A 21833-nucleotide genomic window follows, 5' to 3' on the forward strand; every position below is an offset into this window, starting at 1 on the left:
AACAAAAGCACAAACAGCAAAGGTCCACCCAGGGTGGGGCATGTGGCTCCCAGGCAGAGTGTTCATCTAGCACACCCAAGGCTGTGGGTTCAATCCTCAGCGCCAGGAAAAAACAAAAACTGACAAGTGTTCCGATTGTTTATTAAGCACTAATTTTTTAAAAAGTACAGGCTGTTCGACTGATTATAGGAAAAAATGGGCTTATGTTTGTCTGCCATTTTATTCTTTCATAAAACAATATTTATTATATTTTTAAAGAATGATTGTATTTTTTATCTATTTTAGACATAGTTATGATTAGAATTTTAAGTGAGTCCTGCCAGTTCGAAGACTTCTTTTGAGCTTACCACACAGAGGTCCCAAAGGTGCTCTTCCCTACACTTCCCTTCCCTTTAATCCTGAACATTTGCTGTTGTTTCCTTGGCCAGCCGGAAAACCCACATGGAAGAATTCTAAAACGCACTTAAGAAAAGGCTAGCTGGCAAACCAGCCCCTGCTGTTCGGACTGTGCTGCCACCCTGTGGCCATTTTCTACGAACCCAAACTAGAAGATCCATCTTTTGCCCCCTACTCCCACTCCCTCCCGAGACAAGGTCTCATGTAGCCCAGGTTGGCCTAGAACTCCCTACATAGCCAATGCTAGCCCTGAACTCCTCCTGATCCTCTTGCCTTTGATTCCTAGTGCTGGGATTACAGGCCTGCTCCCTTCCTGCGCTCTCCTGTCTTCCCGTGCTCTCCTGTCTTCCCATGCTCTCCTGTCTTCCCGCGCTCTCCTATTTCCCTTTCCTTCAGGGCCAGCGCTTTACCTTTCTTTCTTCCCCATCAGATTACCTGGAGAACTCCCCAGGACCTGCCGCCCTCTGCCCCTCCTCACTTCAGGCTTGCCTTTTAAATTCGGGTCCTGCTTGCAGGTGACTTACTGCTGCTACATATATCTGAGCGTTGACAGTGTCAACCAAGCTGCAACGTAGAACGGATTATGTCATTAATTAGGCACAGTGTGCTCAAATAAAAGTTAATAACACAAGCAATAAAATATAAATTACTTTACTTCTGTCACCCAAAAAGAGCAATACTTCCTATGCAGCCAGGCTTTAGCAACCACAGCCATCTTGGCTACATCCCAAATCAGGTTGCCAGATCACTGAGTGATGTACTCAACTGAGTAAAGGTCTTTGTAAATGTAGATTTTATAATCTTCATTCTGATGGCTTTTTTTTTTTTTTTTTTGGTTTTTCGAGACAGGGTTTCTCTGTGTAGCTTTGCGCCTTTCCTGGATCTCGCTCTGTAGACCAGGCTGGCCTCGAACTCACAAAGATCCACCTGCCTCTGCCTCTGAGTGCTGGGATTAAAGGCGTGTGCCAACACCGCCGCCGAAGGCATTTTTATGTGGATAATACACACAGTTCATCAGGATGAAGACGAGACATGGCAGATGGGCTAAGATAGAATCTTCTCCTTTCGGGTAGGTGTCCACTGGACATCGGAAGCAGAGGCAGGAGAATCACCAGAAACTTACAGGTCAGCAAGCCTAGTGACAGCAACAGTGAACAAGTGGGGACCTGTCTCAAGGCAGACGGCCAGGACCCACCCCCAAGCTCGTCCTCTGATCTCCACACAGGTGCCACGGCATGTGAACACCCACACTCCTGCAGGGAAGGCTCAGAGGGGGAGGGGAGAGGACACCTTTGCAGGAAGAACGGAACTGGAGGATAGAATGTTAAATAAGTCACACAAGAGTCAAATATTATGTTTCCACACGTTAAGGTTTAAAAGTTGATGTCATAGAAGACTGTAAAATCGGAGTTCCCAAAGTCTGGGGAGTGCAAGAAAAGGAGTATGTGAGGGGTTGACAAAGGACAGGGGTACAAGTACATGAAAGAACCAACTCCAATGTTCTATAGCACAGTACAATTGACCATGGTTGGCGGCAATTAATTGTGTGCTGCAAAATTGTGTGGGGATTTGAATTTCCCAACACAAGGAAATAATAAAGACTTGTAGTGATGGTTATACCAATTAGCCTGATCATTACACATACGGATGTTCCACTGTTGGGTGATAATTTGAATTTTGATATATATTTTTAATATAATTGAACTTCCTAAAACCACCCCAATACACGACTGGGTGGTATTACGAGGCTCATGTTTCCTGCTTCTTCTGGTTTAACTCTCTTTAGGACTTGATTTCTCGAGTATCCAACCCAGCACTGAAGGTGCATGACACACTGAGGTGACCGATCACACAGAGATCATGGGGCTTGTCACCTCTTTTCCTACCTTGACTGGAGCCTCTTACACACCTGATACCTTTTTATTACATAAGCATCCCAACAGCTTTCTCAAATTACCACTCGTTAAAGTAATTTTTTTGAGATAAGGTCTTACTCCATAGTCCTGCCTAGCCTGGAACTCGCTACAAAGCTGACCCCCAATTCGTAGAAATCTGCCAGATTCACCCCGCTCTCCAAGTTCTGGATTAAAGGCATATACCACCACACACAGGTTTCTTAAAGTACTATTGTACAGTGGGGTATCATTTACTAGAGTTAAGTAGAAGGTGAGCTATGAGAATCCACTTCCAGTCATTTGTAAACTCATTCAGTGAGATGCTGCTCCTAACACAAAAGCAGAAACAAGAAGGGCAAAAAGTGAGGTAGGATTGGGTGTGACAGCACACGTGACAAGGACACCAGGCAGGGAGGTGACTGGACAGCACTAGCTGAGGACTGAGGAGTGCACTGGAGACCCCCAGAAAGCACAGACCCCAAGATAACGTATCCAGCTCCAAGGATCCCCCTGGCTGGGAGAAGGCTGCTGGCAGTGGCCACCAAAGTCTGTCAACGGAAGCAAGTCACAAATGACACAAATACCAGAGGCAGAAGGGGCTTCTAGGGGCTCGCTCTCCCTGAGGACTTAGTACCTATGCTTAAAAGCTTAGCAGTAGCCAATAGAAATACACAGAGAAGGATCACTCACTCACTCAAGTGGCCTGAGGAGGAACAAGGGGGAAAAGAGCACAATGGATCACAACTAGCAGTATCCTAGTGTCTGAGAGAGGGTGAGGGGGTAAACAGAGGCCAGGCAGAAGTAAAGAAGGGTGAAGAGAGAAAGGGCCACTGCTGCGCCAGAAGCAAAGCTTGTCTTTAAATGAAGGGAGCCACACATACAACAGCAAGAGTTAAGAGTTTCCCAGGGAACTTCTTAGAGAACGGAAAGTGCTAGCACTTTCCAAAACTCATTTAGACAGGCTCAAGAACTCCCCTTTGGGGGCTGGAGAGATGGCTTAGCGGTCAAGAGCACTTGCTGCTCTTGCAGAGGACCTAGGTCCAGTTCCCAGCATCCATCTGCTGGCTCACAATGGTGTGTAACTCCAGTTCCAGGAGTTCAAACTCACCCTTCTGGCTCCCTCAGATACTGCGTGTACATGGTACACATACAAACAAGCAAAATTCTCATACATATAAAATAAATCTTTTTTTAATGTTACAAAAGAAAAGGCTCCCTTTGTGGAGTATGGGTCCCTTTGTCCAAACTGGATGTCTTTCCAAAGTCAAGTCAGCTTAATGCCAGAGAAAGGCAGACCTCCCAAGGAGTGGACCCGAGTGCCTGCACAGACAAAAAAAAAACCCCAAATCTTGTTCATGAAGTGAACCCCGAATCTATTCTAGATGTAAGAGAAGGGGCTGAGAAGAGGACCTTAGATTTTATTCTTGCAGTCACCGGGAGAAAAAAATTCAACACGTCCACTTAAACAGTTAGCTCTCACTCTTTCATCCAGACTGGAATAAGTAAGCAGTCATGTATATTTTCATCTTCGGAACAGGTGGTTTGATATGCAAATAAAGTAATAAGTGTCAGAGCCGTATCCTAGCAGTAGCTACTTTCCAAACGTTACCATGGCACCAATTCAACAGTGTTCTTAGAGGCAGCCACACCTCAGCAAGGACAAACTTGGGCCAGAAAAATTAAAAGAACTAATAGAAACAGCAAGAGTCCTGACATGGTACCAGAGGAGACTCTTTATGCCCTCTGAATCTACATGAAACAGGGCATGGGACTTCAAGAAGGAAACAAAGAAGACCAGCGCCTCTAACACCTGGAGTGTGATCCAAGCCTGGAGACAAAACGGTGGTAATTATAACTGCTAACATTTGTTTTTAGCTCCGAGCAGATTGTGCACAGATTGGGAAGGGCAAACTCCAATCTCCAATTACTCCAGTGCGAACTGTGTCTTAGCAGCGCTCGCTAGATCATAGCTGGCTGAAAGGAGAGCAGACTGTCCTCACAGTGTGGTTCGTTTATTAAACCGAGGAAGTCTGTCCTCCCATGGCCACAGTCCAGGGTCACTCGCCACTGGCTGAGAGAGAAAGAATCCTCCAGCAGGCTGGGCTCCCCACATCTCTCCTGCTTGCTACCAGCAAATCTGCTCTTCAGAGGGCAACATACATGTCCCAAGCACAGATAAAGCAGTGCAGGGTGGGGGTACCAAGCAGGGGTGACACTAGTAGCCAGGGACACAAGTTCAAACCCACTTAGCTTGTGAGCCAGTCAAGGCTACTGAGGAGACAGGTAACAAAAATTATTGACAGAAGTAGTCTATAATCAATAACAAATTCATACAATAAACCTTGAGTTCTAGAAAAAGCTTAAAGGAAATGACTCTCTTCCCTTCGGGCTGCCGAAAGGACAGAGAGCTGTCACTGAGAAGTCATTAACAAGAATGAGACTCCAGAGTGTCCTCGTTTATACCAAAGTCAATGGTCACCAAGATGTCCTCCAGACAGTAATGCACTGTGTCTGACTAAGGCTGGAACACAGGCAGGCGAGGGGTAGAAATAACTGTGTTTGGGAAAGTACTCAGGGGTTCCATGTTGCTGCCTCTATTCTAAAAAACTAAAGACCTTAGCCAGGCGGTGGTGGCGCACGCCTTTAATCCCAGCACTTGAAGGCAGAGGCAGGTGGATCTCTGTGAGTTTGAGGCCAGCCTGGTCTACAGAGTGAGTTCCAGGACAGCCAGGACTGTTACACAGAGAAATTCTGTCTCAAGAAAACAACAACAAAAAGACTAAAGACCTCCTGCTTTCCTAACAGCAGTTATAGGTTGCTGTACACTTACTTCCTCACACCAGTTTAAAAATAAGAATGAATGCAGAAAGGGCCTTCTTGGTATTTTTCTGTATCATTTATGGAACAAAACACTGATACATAAAGGAGAAAAAATTGTCTGTATCAGTTTACCTTCCAATTGTTGATGGTATCACTATTCTTTCCAGTCTGTTCTTTTTAAGTATGTGTGTGTGTGTGTGTGTGTGTGTGTGTGTGTGTGTGTGTGTGTGTGTGTGTGTGCCAGTTCATTCTGTGTGGAATGTGGTGGGGTGTGTACACATCTGTGTGTACAAGAGTGTGGAGGCCCGAGGCTGACTCTAGTGCCTTCCTCAATTGCTCTCCACCTTCATTTTTGAGGACAGGCTCTCTCGCTGAACCAGGAGCCCATCATTTTGGAAGTATGGCTAGCCAGCTTGCTCCAGGATTCTCTCGTCTCCCTCAGGCTGCAGAATTACAAACGGGCTCCCATGCTTTTATATGGGTTCTGGAGGTCCAGATTTCCTGGTCCTCTCACTTGCCCAGCAAGCACTTTACCCAACCTGAGCCATCTCCCCAGAGGCCCTGCTAATCTTTCTGACACATGTCTGTTATACATACCACAAAACAATGGGGTTTTTTCCCCATTTGTCCTGTGGCACAGCCTTTTTCTCTGGTGGGCTGGAATTGTAATTGCAGTAGTGAACTGGATGTCACTCAGTAGTGACCCACACTAAAGGCACAATACTTAAGTGTACAAATTTAGGCTGTCTTAACAAGTGTTGTTAGCAGACTGAAGAGTTTGACTGGGAAGTTCAGGGAGGACTGATGTGCAGGATTAGCAGGAAATAGTCTTAGATTCCAAGAGATCAGTTCTTTGCCACAGGTTAGAACCAGCTTCCCAGAGCAAAGCTATTCCAAGGACTAGGAAATGTTAAACGGCAGGAATTCTGCTGCATCAGGAAAATGTAGTCCGGGAATTCTGCTGCATCAGGAAAATGTAGTCCTAAGGAGGAAGCTGAAACAAACATCCAATCCTGTGAATTAAAGTAACTTCAGAGATGAACAAAAAGCTACAATGTAGGCCAGGTGTGGCACACACCTTTTTAATGCCCACACTCAGGAAGCAAGTGGACCTCTGCAAGTTCAAAGCCAGCCTAGTCCATACAGCAGGTTCCAGGCCAGCCAGAGCTACATAGTGAGACCTGGTCAAAACAAACAAACAAACAAACAAAAACTACAATCTAAAGTCTGTGGTGCCAGAGTTACTGAAGGGACGTTAGCCTTTGGATAATGGTAGCATAACAAAGCCATACTTTACCCTCAGCTAGCCTGAGGCTTTGAAAACATTTTTCTCAGGACAAAATTCTCATACAAAATCCACAGGTTTTGTCTGATCAAATAAAGCAGTGTCTGAGCTTATCTGAACAGTGGGTAAAGCCCTAGGAAAGCCTGAGAACGTAAGTTTGGATCCCTAAGACTTATGTATAAAGTCAGCCATGGAGGAGCACACCCGTGAGCCACAGCTTGGCAGGAGGCAAAGGCAGTCAGATCCCTGGGGCTTTGGGCTAGCCAGCCAGCCCAGCAGAAGGTGTAGGAACTGCAAGCTCTAGATGCAGGGAGGAGCCACTGTCTCAAAGAAATATGATTAAGATCAATAAAGAAAAATACATGGAGTCAATCTCTGGCCTCCACAGGAGCAAGTGCTGTTGAATGCACACCCACACACATGTACACACATATAGCACACAGAGAGAAAAGAAAATAAACCAAGAAGATAGGGTGTTAAAATGTTTCCAAATGAGACACAATAATAATAAATAGCTGAGCTGTGAAGCCATTAAAGCAAATGCATTTTTCATTTTTCAAAGTCTAAGTGAAAAACGTATTTTGATTGAAATGATGTGTTTACTGTATTTTCTGCTTTACCTGTTTTTCTGTCTGAGCAGAGTTATATGTAAACTACAAAACCATAAACACTAAGCCTCATCTGTGGTGCATGTCTGTATCTCTACCACTCAGGAACTCAGGAGGCTGAGGCAAGAGGGTTACAAATTCAAGGCTATCCTGGGCCACATACCAAGTTCAAGACCAACAGGGACCACTTAATGATACTCTGCATCAATTTTTTTTAAAGTGGGGTCTGGAATGATGGTGAATGCCTATAATCACAGTATCCGGGGAAGCAGAGACAGGGGATCAGGAGTTCAAGGCCATTCTTAGCTACAATCAATTTCAAGGCCAGCCTGGGCTACAGGAGATTTTTGTCTCAAATCTTTATCCCCCATAGAACCAAAATCTGAACAAAGGTTGGGTATAGCTCAATGGTAGCACTTGCCCAGTAACATGACCAATCAATACTAGAAAAACCGATCAATCAATAAATACTAGAAAAAGTATGAGGACTATTAAATCATGCTTAATGAAAAAGGCTTTTCTGAATACAAACATTAATCACAAAGCAAAGACTCGCCACATAAAAATGTAGAAGTTGATGCAATTAAATAGCAGCATTGGGGGAATGCTCACAGTATATCATATGCTTGCATGAAAATGGCCTTATGTAACCCTGTGTAATAAAATGGAAAATAACACAAACATAATCAAAAGCCTCTATAAACCAAATTATTTGTATATATGTAAATATATATACATATATATATGTATGTATATATATATATATATACATATATATGTATGTATATATATATATATATATATATATTTGTTTTCCAACACAGGGTTTCTCTGTGTAGTCCTGGCTATCCTGGAACTCACTCTGTAGACCAGGCTGGCCTTAGACAGAGATCTGCCTGCCCCCTCTAAAATATTTTTAAAGATTTATTTGTTTTTATTTGGTATGTACAAGTGTATGTATGTGTACCACATGTGTACCTGGTGCCCAAAGAGGGCATCAAACACCCTGGACCTGGAGTTACAGTTGTGAGCCACCACATGGGTGCTAGGAACCAATCGGTCCTAGGTACTCTGGAAGAGCAGTAAGTACTCTTAACCACTGAGCAATCTGCATAAATGACGGACATAAGATTGCTGATGCATAAAGAGCTCTTGCAAATCAATAAGAAAAATGTCAGGCCGGGTGGTGGTGGTGGCGGCGGCGGCGGCGGCGGCGGCGGCGGCGGCGGCGGCGGCGGCGGCGGCGGAGGCGGCGGCGGCGGCGGAGGCGGCGCACGCCTTTAATCCCAGCACTCTGGAGGCAGAGCCAGGAGGATCTTTGTGAGTTCGAGGCCAGCCTGGTCTACAGAGCGAGATCCAGGACAGGCACCAAAACCTACACAGAGAAACCCTGTTTGAAAAAAACCAAAAAAAAAAAAGAAAGAAAGAAAAAGAAAAAGAAAAACATCAGGTTTAAAAGAAGATAATGGATCAAGAACAGTTCATGGAAAAATAAGTGCTATCGACCAATAAGCAAGTGAGAAACATTCAGGCTTGCTAGGGATAGAAAAGGTATACATCACAACAACCAAATGATTCCAGTGCACACTTCTCAAATCATTAAAGTGATAATGACCACTGGGACTCAATAAAACTAACTAGCCTTTCTAGGAAACAAACTACAAAGTGAGCCTAATACTATGACTTCATAATAATCTACATTAAATGAAGAGAATCAGACATAGAAATAATTTACTCACCAAATAGTCGTCAAGATGCTGTTAATGTTTAAAAGAGGCAAAAAACTTGAATTTATAGTTCTATAGTAATTCTAAGCAACCATGAATAATACTTTCTGAAGTAATTTTAATAACAGGAAAATTCCATGATGCACTCCAAGTGAAATAAGGGTATAAAACATGGCCTGTGGAATACAGTACATACAGAGAGAGACTGGAAGAACAGACCTATAGTCAGTAAATGTAATATAAGTAGCACAAGCTGGTGAGTTTTCCCTTTTTGTATCGGTACATGCAATTATTCTCCACAAAAAACGCATGGTGCTTATACAATAGTTTAAAATGCTTTAACAACTACATCATAACGCCCTAGATAAAATAATAATAATAATAATTTGAGAAATATTTTTAAAAGAATGGCCATTACTGAAGGATCTCAACATTTGGGATTGAACACCAGATTTCCTATATCCTAAAGAAACAGTATGTTGTTTGCATTGTAGTAATCTTGAAACCCCTCGAACAAGGCCCACCAACTGAAAATAAACCCTCAGCTATGAATGACTGCGTGCCCACAAGCCAAACAATACACAACAAACAATACAGAAGTGGTACTTCCAGAAGTCTCTAACCTTGAGCAAACTGACCCCGAGGCAATTCTGAAAAAGAGCATCTTCAGGTTACTGCCAACGGTTTTAAGAAACAGCTCATTCAAAAGGTGAACACACTCAAAACCCGTGTCCCGTATATATGGGCACATCAGCCACCACCACATCCAGATAGAGTAAAGGGAAGAAATCCTGACCAGAACAAAAGCCTGCTTACTTCCTTGGGCTTTCACACATAGGGACGACAAGATGATCTGGGATGTGTACTGTTGCCACCAAGAGCTAATTTTGGTTGAGTCATGTCTCACACACAGTAAAGCAATTGATATTTGTTTGTTTGTTGTTCTTTGGTTGTTGTTTTTTTCCCACACAGGGTTTCTCTGAGTAGCTTTGGAGCCTGTCCTGGCACTCGCTCTGTAGACCAGGCTGGCCTCAAACTCACAGAGATCCAGATATTTATTATATTATGATATTATTCAATCCCAAGACAATCTTATGAGTAGGTACTATGATCATCTCTGCCGACAGGGAAACTGACTCCAGAGGCTAAAGAATCTACCAAAGACCACTAAGCTGGGATGCAGAACAGCCCAGCCTGGAATTTAGGCAGTGTGTTTCTAGAACTTACTGTTAACCCATTTGCTCTACAGAATGGAATCTATGAAACAGGTAAGGTTATATTCTGCATTTCTCTTTAGTCTCCCTCACCACCACCTACCAGAGTCTCAATGAGGAAAAACGAATCTTGAACTCTATAATCTCCTCATATAGCTCACTTTTAGGCTGCAGTGCTTCCATGGCAATTGTGCGGATCACGCTAGCTTCCATACAGGAAACTAGGGCTTGGTAAATGTATGTATGCATTGTCTTCAGTTTTTCCTGCTATCGTTTCATGTCTAATTTTTCCTCCTTGTTTAGATCTGCAGCTAGACGACAATAAAATTAGCAATGGAGCCAATGTATGAGGAGTATCTAACATATGGTGGAACAATTGTCAAACCTTATTACTGGCTAAGCTTCTCTCTAGATTGCATCAACTGCCCTTACCACATTCGGACAGGAGAAGAAGCAAGAGTGCCCTACACAGAATTTCAGCAGATTTTTGGATTCCCATGGTCAACATACCCTCAAACAAAACACCTCACATTTTATGAGCTGAGAAGTTCCTCTGGGAACCTGATACAAAAGGGCCATGCTAGCAACTGCACCGGGAATCACAGGCACCCAGAGTCAATGCTCTTTGAGAGTAATGGTTACCTTGACTCAGCCATCTCTCATAACAGCAACATTAGACATATCATTCTGTATTCCAACCACTCCCCCTGTAATGAGGATAACCACTGCTGCATCAACAAAATGTACAATTTCCTGATGATGTATCCAGGGGTCACTCTTAATGTTTTCTTTTCTCAGCTCTATCATACTGAGAACCAATTTCCTACCTCAGCATGGAACCGTGAGGCTCTTCGGAACTTGGCTGGCTTATGGCCCCAGGTCACTTTGAGTCCAATAAGTGGTGATATTTGGCATTCTATTCTCGAAAATTTTGTTAGTGGTGTCTGGGGATCAACTGTTCTGCGGCCCTTTATAGCTGGGAGGATAATGGCTGACAGGTACAATGCTTATGAAATAAACTCCATAACAGGAGTGAAGCCTTATTTTATCGATGTTCTTCAGAGACAGCGCAAAGAGAACCGGAACTTAAAAGTTTGGGCAGCTTTTGAAAACCACCCCTTAAACAAGGCTGACCCTGGACAACCCAACCTGAGTCAGGACCCCAGAACTCCTGTGGTTTTCCTCCTGGTGCCTCACAAAGATCTCCCGCCAATCCAGGGGGGTCAAAACTCCCAGAAACCCAGGAACGTGGTAAGGCACCTGAATATGCCTCCACTGTCATCATTTGAGGGCAAAGACCTCAGAAACCCTCCCTTGGGCAGACCAGTGGAGGAGATGGAAGCCACAAACCGGGCTGGAAGCAGCAAGGAGGCAAATGAAAAGAACAAAAAGAAATGGAAGAAATAAGCTGATCTTATCAAGCCAAACACTTGCCAAAGGATTTAGTAGACCGGCAATAAAAAATTTGGACATTCTCCTTCCTAGGTCTAACTGAGATGGGAATAAATTGATGTAATAAAAGTAAAACCTGATTATTTACTACAGAAGCTACTATAAACAATACTATTTTTAACATAATCCAAAATGTTGGCATAAGTACTTTATGTCTCTTTCTGAAAGAAACTAACAAAATAAATGCTTTTCTAAATTTTTATTTTATTGTTTGTATGTGTGTGATGATTTTGCCTGCATGTATGTCTTGGATCATGTGTATACAGTGCCCTTGGAGGCCAGAAGAGGACATCAGATCCACTGAGACTGGAGTTATAGATGGTGGTAAGCTGCTATGAGAGGGAATTGAACCCAGGTCTTCTGGAAGACAAGCCAGTGCTGTTAACTGCTAGGCCATCTTTCTAGCCCCAAAATAAATGTTTTGAGGCAGAAAAGGAGTGTCTCTACTCTAGCCTACCCACATCACCCTTCCAAAAAGGACAAGGACTAAATAACTTCCTAAACTGGTTTCAGTATAGAAATACACTGTAAAATCAGACAGCACCCCAAGTTACTGGCATCAAGTGCTATCTCGGGGCAAAGCAGTGATTTTCCATTGATTGTTGACTATGGTTAGAAGACTTTGGGGCAGCCCATTTTTTTTTCTAAAGTGATTCAAAATTGTTTTATGTGAGTAAAAGCTCTTCTGCAAATTGATTACATATGGCTACAAAAATTGATTTTTTTTTAAACCTAGCCAACTACTCAGTTTGATCTTTCTGACTCAGAGCTCTCCCTCCTGTGTAGATCATACAGGCAGAATGATAGGTGAGAATCTTCAAAGGCACCCTCCATCAAGTACTATACCAAACTCCACATCACTCCTGATGGCTTCTAAGATTCTTTATTTCCTTATCTCATCAAGATAGCAATTTCCGGGGCTGGAGAGATGGCTCAGAGGTTAAGAGCACTGACTGCTCTTCCAGAGGTCCTGAGTTCAATTCCCAGCAACCACATGGTGGCTCACAACCATCTGTAATGAGATCTGGCGCCCTCTTCTGACCTGTGGTCATACATGCTGTATACATAATAAATAAATAAATCTTTAAAAAAAAAAAAAAAAAGATAGCAATTTCCTATAGAGTACTCTAAATCAATCAAGTTCTCTCCCCTCCCTCTATCCCTCTCTCCTTCCTTCCCTTCCTCTCCCCCTTTCCTTCCTCTCCCTTCCTCCCTCCTTCTCTCTCTTCCCTTTCTCCTGTGACATATAACACAATATCCACTCAAGATGTAGGTAGCACGTTGACTCCATCTCAATAAATTCACCAATCACCGCTCCACAACATCCCTTATCCACTCTGGGCAGGTGCCTGCTTAACCACCTCCATGGGATAGCTTTGGTTGTATGTTACCATTATCCCTCTTCTATTAATACAAGTGTATTTCTTTCCTTTTCCTGACTTCTTCTTTGCATATATATATACATATTCTCTTAAATTCTTCAAAACATACTTCTTTTAAGAATTTTTCCTTGATTAACCCTCTGAGCCACTTAACTGACTTTGCTTATTATAATCCACTTTTGCGGCTTCATGTCTCCCTTGGAAATATGTAAATACATACTATAGAAAAAGTTCGTTCAAATGCAAATTCCTATTACATTTTTGTATATAGAGTCCAAGCTGACTCTATAAAATCTCTATATAAAGTCATGCTACCCTAATAAGGTAATATGCTAATAGTAACATTAAATCCCATAACACTCCATGAAGAGGGAGAAGGAGATAAGAAAGAAAAACTGCCTTAGCAATAGAAATTTAAATTGTGATTAAAATAAACACGAATAAAATCTTTAAAGAAAAATTTCTGTCTTTAGCCTGCAGATTTGAACAAAGTAATTGAATATAATTTTATCATGGGTATACAGTAATTATTATTTAAAGAGATATGTTGAAGTTTATCATTAAATTATGAAATCTTTTGTCCACAAATTGGAATGCTATGTTTGGGGGTAAAAAGACACAAACATAACAAATTTGGCATTTCTGATTATTATGAGAATAAAGCCAGAGCTGAGGGTCCTACTCCATAATACATGTCGAACACGATAAGGCCCTGAATTTGATTCGCCAGCACCTCTTCTGCCAAATGAAAAAGCTAAAACCATTGCCATAAAACTAATCTTCGAAGTGGTGCAGTAGACCGCAACATCCATCAGGTTACAGAGTGTCTGCAATCTATGAACTTGACTTTCCAATGAATTTGGATTTCAATGGTATATAACAAAAGAGGAAATGTTGACAGAACTATAAGACAGTGCCCTTGATCAACATTTTCTTACTAATTAGATAGGCCTGTGTCTTAGTTAGAGTTTTTATTGCTGTGAAGAGACACCATGACCACAGCAACTCTTACAAAGAAAACATTTGATTGAAGTGCCTCCCTTACAGTTTCAGAGGTTCAGTCTGTTATCATCATGGTGGGGAGCACGGTAGTGTGCAGGAGCTGAGAGTCCTACCTCCACCTCCCAAGCACTGAGATTAAGACATGCACCACCATGATCCAGTTGATGGGGTACTCAGTATTGAACTCAGGGCCTTGTGCACGCTAGGCAAGCATTCTCCTAACTGAGCTAGATTCCTGAAGTAGCTCATTTTTAAGGAACTTTTGAGCTCCACCTTCTTCAAGAAAACATAGAGCAAAGCAACTTTTCCAAGGAGAGAGCTCTACACACAGTGCCATGTCTTGCTCACTCACTACACAGTGGGTTCCTGGTCACGTAAGCTGGCCCAGAGATGGAGAGAGAGAGACAAGTTTAGATGATCTGACCCTCTTCAGCAAAATAACAATGGTGATGTTTAAGATTATCACCATTAGCCAGGCATGGTGACTCAAGAGGCAGAGGCAGGTGGAGCTCTGTGAAGTCAAGGCCAGCGGGGTCTACATAGAGAGTTCCAGGATAACCAGGACTATATAGACAGACTCTGTCTAAGAAAAAAAAAATTACATCACTTTCACCACACAATAGGAAATTCCAAATAAATAAAATAGAAGCCGACATATTAAATCAGTGACACAAATCTGAAAAAAGGCATGGGGGTATAATCCAAGAAACCAATAAAGGTGAGTGGAAGGACGCTGCCTTCGATCTGGTTCAGAGTTCGACTCTCAGCTTTGTAGGGCCAACTGCCTATGCAGTCAATACAAAAAGAATGGATCTAGATCAGGGCCTGAAAGATTTACAACGCTCCCAAGACTAACATGTAAAGACAGCTAATAAATTGGTTTCCAGTGGGATTTACATCTGGATATGCACACAAATATTGAAATCACCCAGCTTACACAGTCTTCTCGTGCATATTATAATCAGAAACTTGCTGGATTTGAATGAGGAGTCAAGCAGCTGACTGCATGAGTTAAATGTCTGTGCTGTCCGATTCTGCACTTGTTTGGAGATAGGCATCTGTCATCTGTGGTGAACTAATGAGGTATGTGCAGGAGCTTCTGTCCTCTGAGTGTTTGGGTAGATGCAGCCTGCGAGAGACAACACAGTCTACAGCTGACTCCTGCTGTGTCTAGTATATCGATTTCCTATTGACATCTGTTGATGGTGATGCTGTTTGAGACAAATCCTCACTCTGTGACCCACTGTCCTAGCAGTGGCTCGAACCCAGGTTGGCCTCCAGCTCAAGGCAATCTTCCCACATCAGCCTCCTGAATGTGGGATTACAGGGATGAGGCACCACACCCAGCTTTTTTGATATTCAATATATTTAATCCAGTTACAGTCTAATCCTACTAACCTGACCTGAGAGTAAATCTATTTCTTTACATTTCTGCTACATACCTTGACTTCTTGTGTGTACATATGAGCCTCAGCCTTTAACGAGTAAGCTATCTTGCCAGACCTCTGCTATGCATCTTTTTTGACTCATAGTAATATAGTTTAGCAAAAAGTTTAGTTCATAGAATATAATCCTATTCATTTCATTTTCAAGGCTCTAAGGAAAGTCACATGGTAACTCACACTGATTAATACTATTACTATCCAACATCTACTGTGAGTCGTATGCCAGGTATTTTAAGCACTTATATATTAACTCATTCAATCCCTCCAATAATCCTATGAAGTATGTGTTACTATAATACCCGAAAAGACAGTACCACAGAGAACTTGTAATGGCCTGAGCATAAAATCCTGGTGACCAAGCTGATAGTCAAATCCATGTCTGACTGCAGAGCCCATGTTCTATTCTTCAGCATTTCCCTAATGGTATGTGACATCTGGGAAACCCAGTGGCCATCAGTACCTCCTTGTGACTTCTCAGCAATTCTGCTCAAACTATACTGCCAAGAGCCATCTTCTAGACTCAGGAAGCCAAGTGCCCTGCACAATCTAGGTTGGGAAATCTCAGGTGGTTCTAGATGCCAAACTTTGGCTTTCAACTCCCCCCACTCCCCTCCAACCATCACCACATACCAAATATAGATCCCAGAACTGTCTGATTCTGTAGTGTACCAAATAGGGGATCCAAGGAACTGGAATGTGGACTCGTTTTATTTAAAATTTGTTAAAATTAAAAGCACTTGTTTTGTTTAAAAAAAGGAAAAAATAAAGCAAAGGAAAACTACCATATAAACTCACTTCTTATATACCTCTAAGAACTGAAAGTAAAGACTTGAGGCATTTATGAACCCACATTTACAATAACATATTACCCCAAAGCTATAAGAAAATAAACCAAGTGTCCCTTGACACATGAGTGGGTAAACAAAATGTGATATTTGTTGCATAAAATGGAACCTTGAGGCCAGAGAGATGGCCCAGTTATTAAGAGCACTGGCTGTTCTTACAGAGAACCCAAATTCAATTCCCAGCACCCAAGTGGAGGCTCACAACCATCTGTAACTCCAGTTCCTAGGAATTTGATATTTGTCAGGTGCTGGAAGCAGGAGAAAGTGGGAAGTTATTGTTTAATGGGTCTAGAGGCTCAGTTCTGTAAAATGATGGATGGTGGTTAAGATTGTACAACAGTGTGAATGTGCTTAACACCAAATACCTGTGCATTTCAAGAGTTATGATGGCAAACTGTGAGTGTGTGTGTGGGAGGGAGGTGCACATGTATGTAGGTGTGCTGGTGTGTATATATGTGCCTGTGTGTGCAGGTACACATGGAGGGCCACTGCTCACTCACCTGTGTACAATGCAGGTGGAGCCAGAGGTCAGTCTCAGGTGTCCTTCCCCAATCGCTGTCCACATATATTGTTCTGAATTTTTAAGTTCTGCTTGTTAAAAGACTTTAAGTGTGTGTGTGTGTGTGTGTGTGTGTGTGTGTGTGTGTGTGTGTGTGAGGGCACATGTGTGTGACTGTATGAGAGGTCAAAGGTCTCGGATCTCCTGGAGCTGGAGTTACAGGTAGTTCTGAGCTACCCCACTTAGACCCAAACTCAGGTCCTCTACAAAAGAGATAAGCACTCGACTTCTGAGCCATCTCTCCAGCCCTGCCTCCACTGTGGGATGAGGGGGACAGGCCCTCTCACTGGCCTGTGCTCATGGATCTGGCTAAGCTGGCTGACTCATAAGCCCAGCAATCTGCCCGTCTCCGTCTCCCTAGCACGGGGGGGGGGGGGGGGGGGGGGGGGGGGGGGGGTGGTTTACAAGCACTCTGTTATGTCCAGATCTTTACATGGGTTCTGAGAACTAAACTCAGTTCCTCTTGCTTGCAAGGCAAGCACTTTACGGACTGAGCTCTCTCCCCAGCCTGGAATTTATTACGTATAACAAAAATGTTAGTATTTTTGATAATCAGATTAAAGGAGAAAAGAGTTGGCTTTTAATACTTTATTTACCTAGTTAATAGTAAGAATGTTGGGGGACAAAAGTCTTTCGTCCACAGGTCACTAGGGAAACCAGGAATGTTAAACACACAGGCCCTCTCCTCAATGGAGGAGATAAAATACCTGTTTTCCTGCACAGAAAGTTGGGAGTGGATACTGTTAATTACCTGAAGACCTTTTTGCTCTCTGTGGTAGCAGACCTCACCCAAATCCCCCAGAATGCTTGTCCCAGACTCTTGTCCCAGTTAATGGAACTCTTCCTTAGGGGGATGTCACATGTACTGTATAGCCCGCTGACCTCTATGCCATCTCAGTCAGAGACCACACTAGATCATATATACATATATAGGATGAGATTATGAACACATGTGACTAAAGATGTCCACAGATTCTAGAAGATGTCAAATATTCTGGAGCTGATGGGGCGTGAGATGCCTGATGTGAGAGCTGGGAACCAAATTTGGATCCTCTGCAAAAAACAGTACATACTCTTAACTGCTCAACCATCTCTCCAACCCTAATAACGTATTTTAAAATCCACATATCATCACAAATAGTTGACATCTCATTCACTACAATGCTTAAAAAGCAAGGTTTATCCTTTTGACACTAAGCTGCTTCTCTGGAAGAGTCTTTCTGAGAAGATGGTTCAGTTGATAAAGTGCTTGCTGCCCGAACACGAGGACCTGGATTTGGATCCCCAGAACCCACATAAAAGCTGGGCCTGTAATCCCAGCACCAGGGAGGCAACGACAGGAGAATCCCTGTGACCTACTGTCTAGACAGTCTTGTGGAATTGGTGAGCTTCAGGCTTAATAAAAGACCCTGTCTCAAAAATAAAGTGGAGAGGAATAGAGGAAGCCAGCCAACATTGACCTCTGACTTCCCACATGTACACACATATGCAAGCATCCATATATTCATGTATACATACATACCTAAGAGTACAGATTGATAGTTAAAATCTTTTATGTACGAATATATAAAGGTTCCACAATCAAATCACTAAACTTTCTGCTGTACTTCACTGTATAATCATAAAAGCATGTAAAACTAGAACTAATCACAAAGAAAACATTTAGAATTTTGAGGGGTATGGTTTCAATATAAGTTGATTTGTGTATTAGTAGGAGCATTAAACTACAGCACAGTAGTCCAGAGGTGGTGGTGCACGCCTTTAATCCCAGCACTTGGGAGACAGAGGCAGGCGGATCTTTGTGAGTTTGAGGCCAGCCTGGTCTACAAAAACAAAAAAACAAAAAAACAAAAAAAACTACAGCATAACATACGAAAAACACACTAAAATTTTATACTGTAGTAGTTATGTTGAGAACAACGGTATTAACTTATCATTACCAGAACTGAAATTCATTGACTTTATATTATAGTACAAGCTTGACAGGTTTGATTAACAAAGTCCAACTTTTGTTTTGAGTACTAGTCCTAAAGTATCATGTATACCAAGTAAGTGTAAGCACTCCATCACTGATCCATATCCTTACCTTTAACGGTCATTTTTCGCTTCAGATAATGAAAAGCAATAGCTCTGTGCTCCAGGGCTCAATGAACTGTTTTTTTGTTTTGTTTTGTTTTGTTTTTTTAATATTTAGTGGCAAGAGTTTGTGAGAAAAGAGCACAGAGAAGGTAGAGTACTTGGCTTAAGACATCTAAAAGTGGCCTCATAAGACCACCTCATTAGGTCCTTGGCCTTTTCTTCCTAACATACATGGGAGTGGGGGAGACACGCACACATACACACTTACACCTATACAAGCCACAGTGCACACGTGCATTTTCTAGTTGGTCCTCTCCTGCCACCGTGTGGGTCGCAGTGATCGAACTCAGCTTGTCACAGCAAGGGTCTTCACCAGCTGCACCAGCTCACTGGCCCTGATCCTCGGCTCTTTGCAACATCACAGAAATAAGGAGCTACAGACGCAGCAGTTAATCTCAGGAAATTAAAACTCAGTCTCGTTTAATGTTGAGGACAAGCTAATTATTTGCATAATAAATACATCTTAAACCCAGCAAATCCTTTATATGAGAGGAAAGCATTTCAAAAACCCAAAGAGAATAAAATCACCTAAGATGACTACATATCATAGGTAACAGTAAGAATTTAGCATTTACAAGAACTGTACATTTTCTAATTAGAAGATAAATTAAGAACAGGTTTCTTCAGAGACAAACATTTCCTTTAAATCTTGTAAAGATTTAAATGTTGGCCAATGAGAGGTAAGGAAGTAATTAAAGTATCCATTAAAATACTAATTTTTAACTGTTACTTTGGAATTAATTTGTGAGATCATTACTACCCACTACATCCTAGGCACTTTGTTCACTATGAGGCACTACTTTAAAAAATAAAACAGAAAACAAAACAAACAAACATCAACAACAAAACACTGTTGCAGTTAACACAATCCACACACAGACCGAAAATCAGCAATCAAGATAATTACATCCTTGAACAACTGATTTTTTTTTTTTTTTTAGTTCTCACTGTTCCATTAAGTTGATTCCTACCCCAGGATTCCTCCCCAGTTCTAAAATAAGAGAACAAAAAATTATTCAAGTAAGACAATAGGAAAAAAATCAGACTTGAGCTCAGGGCTGTGTTAGCTCTTAAATCCTTGTTTCCATTTGCTCTCAACAGTGCATCTAGTGTTTAATTTTCTCTTCAAAGAAAATCTCGATTGAAAAGAACAAAAAGTACAGTCAGCTTTAACATCCAAAAGAGTATGCTGTGTAGCGTTTATGGAAGTTACACAAGATTGGAACAGAAAAAAAATATTTAAACAAATCTTTATTCTAAGTTACATAATGCCATCATCATGATAATGATCTTATACTTCAGCATCTGACTTTAAAAACAAGTATTTCTGGCAGGTAGAAATTTTTCCTTTGCTGTCTTAAGACACGAAGAGTTTTTACGAGCTCACAATGTGAATGTTAATCAAGGAAATGTCACTCCTATCGACCAAATGATATACTTAGATGGGGATGCCACATTGCTTCCTCACAAGGAAAAAGAATGGGTTTCACTTACAGTGCTCTCTCTACATGAACACATACACATAAATGTACATGTGTGTATGTCTATATTCAACAAATGTTTGATCCTCAGATCTTTCTCTTTCTTCTGACTGATTCCCTGTTCTCGGTGTGACTCTCAAATTGCATTGCCTTTTATATCTTACTAACTCATCAAGCATGTACTGACAATACCTAATCTCTGGATACCTTATTTTTCATAGGAAAAACAGACACATAAGAAAAACTAGACTCTTCCCTTCAGAATCTTGGGGTCTCTTTCACTGGTGAGATAAAACATGACATATCATCAGGTAATTTATGAAGCCACTTTGGCAAAGCCAATGATACGTTGCACATATGTGCAGAATTTTAGAGTCTTTTTAAAGCATTTCCGCGTATTGAACCCTGGGAACATACTTGTGAAGTCCACATTAGCCCCATTTTAGCAATAAGAAAACCGAGGTTCCAAATTTTAAGCAACGTGCCTCAATCACACAGATTAAGAAAGTCGAGACTTCAGCCACGGTTTCCTGATCCCAAGCCCACTGCTCTTTTCAATACAGCATAGCCAACGAGGAATGGGGTAACTCAACAGGATCGTATCCAACCTTCTGTTATATGTGAAACCAGGTACACCTGCATCCAAGCAGGGCACAGCCAAGCGTCTGAATTAATTTAATTCTGTAAATACCTGTACTACAGCATAATACACAGAACACAGCTATTATTTCTTTAATCTTAGTGCCTCTGCCTCCTCAATAAGAGCTCTGATCTCACAAACGGGGATGTAGAATATAACAAATTGACGGGCTCCCAGGAACCTTACACCATAAATATCAACCTTGAAAGTCCAGTTTCTGTTAATCCTTGCACATATTGTTTTCCCTCAGCCCCGAAAAGCCTCACTCGCCCACCCTCTTCTGGCATTCTTGCTCCAAATAACTACTTATTTTAAGACGTGATGACTGATTCTACAAAATGCTACAAGTTTGCCCCATTTTCGCCACCCCGTCCCCAGCTCCGGCCCAAGCATCTTTCTTCCCACCCTCCGGACTGGAGAGAATACCGAGTTCAGATTCTGCAGGTCCGGCCGCGACGCTGTCACACAGCACTGACAGGTAAGAAGTGACCTCCCGACTCCGTCCTTGGGGACCTCCGGCCGACAGGGCTGCGGGATCCCCAACCCGGGAAGGGGCTCTCAGCTCTGGAACGCAGTAGTCCCCCCGGGGCCGCTGGGTCCGAAGGGAGGGCTCAGATCACTAGTTGTGTGCCGGGCGCCCAGCTGGGCATCACTCCGCCTCATACTCCTGCTGACTGCAGGGGACTGGGTCCTGCAGCCAGTCCATCCCACCGGACGCCCGAGTCCAGTCACCCAGACCTCACACCGGAGCCCAACAACAAGCCTCTGGCCCGGACAGCGGCAGCGGCGGCGGCGGCGGCGGCGGCAGCAGGCCAGGCCACGCGCCCCAGGTGCCCATCGCCTCCCAACCCGAGACCACCCCCCCCCCAGCAAGGCTGGACCGCAGAAAAGCGTTTCTATGGGAACCTCCCGGGTGTCACGTGAGGCTCCCCGCCGGCCAATC

The 21833-nt window shown here is 42.7% G+C and overlaps 2 protein-coding genes across 3 annotated transcripts in view; one reads left to right on the plus strand and one right to left on the minus strand.

Moving 5' to 3' along the window:
- Positions 1–21765, minus strand: part of Rgl1 (ral guanine nucleotide dissociation stimulator like 1) — a 265779-nt gene extending 244014 nt beyond the window's left edge. For both annotated transcript variants that reach the window (XM_052737182.1, XM_052737180.1), the window contains exon 1: positions 21317–21765. The gene's annotated coding sequence lies outside the window, so the exon portion shown is untranslated. The remainder of the gene's footprint in view (positions 1–21316) is intronic.
- On the plus strand, positions 1308–12361 carry Apobec4 (apolipoprotein B mRNA editing enzyme catalytic polypeptide like 4). The gene is made up of 2 exons (XM_052737187.1): positions 1308–4136; positions 10249–12361. Exon 2 carries the CDS (start codon positions 10279–10281, stop codon positions 11350–11352), a length of 1074 nt encoding a protein of 357 aa, XP_052593147.1. The 5' UTR covers positions 1308–4136; positions 10249–10278; the 3' UTR covers positions 11353–12361.
- Positions 21766–21833: the final 68 nt, after the last annotated feature.

This window comes from Peromyscus californicus, unplaced genomic scaffold (genome assembly GCF_007827085.1).
Source record: "Peromyscus californicus insignis strain IS unplaced genomic scaffold, ASM782708v3 Scaffold_14__1_contigs__length_90479793_seg_2, whole genome shotgun sequence".
NCBI lineage: Eukaryota > Metazoa > Chordata > Mammalia > Rodentia > Cricetidae > Peromyscus > Peromyscus californicus.

Coding starts and splice junctions, on each gene's coding strand:
- Apobec4 (XM_052737187.1), top strand. CDS start 10,279: ATGGAGCCAATGTATGAGGAGTATCTAACATATGGTGGAACAATTGTC.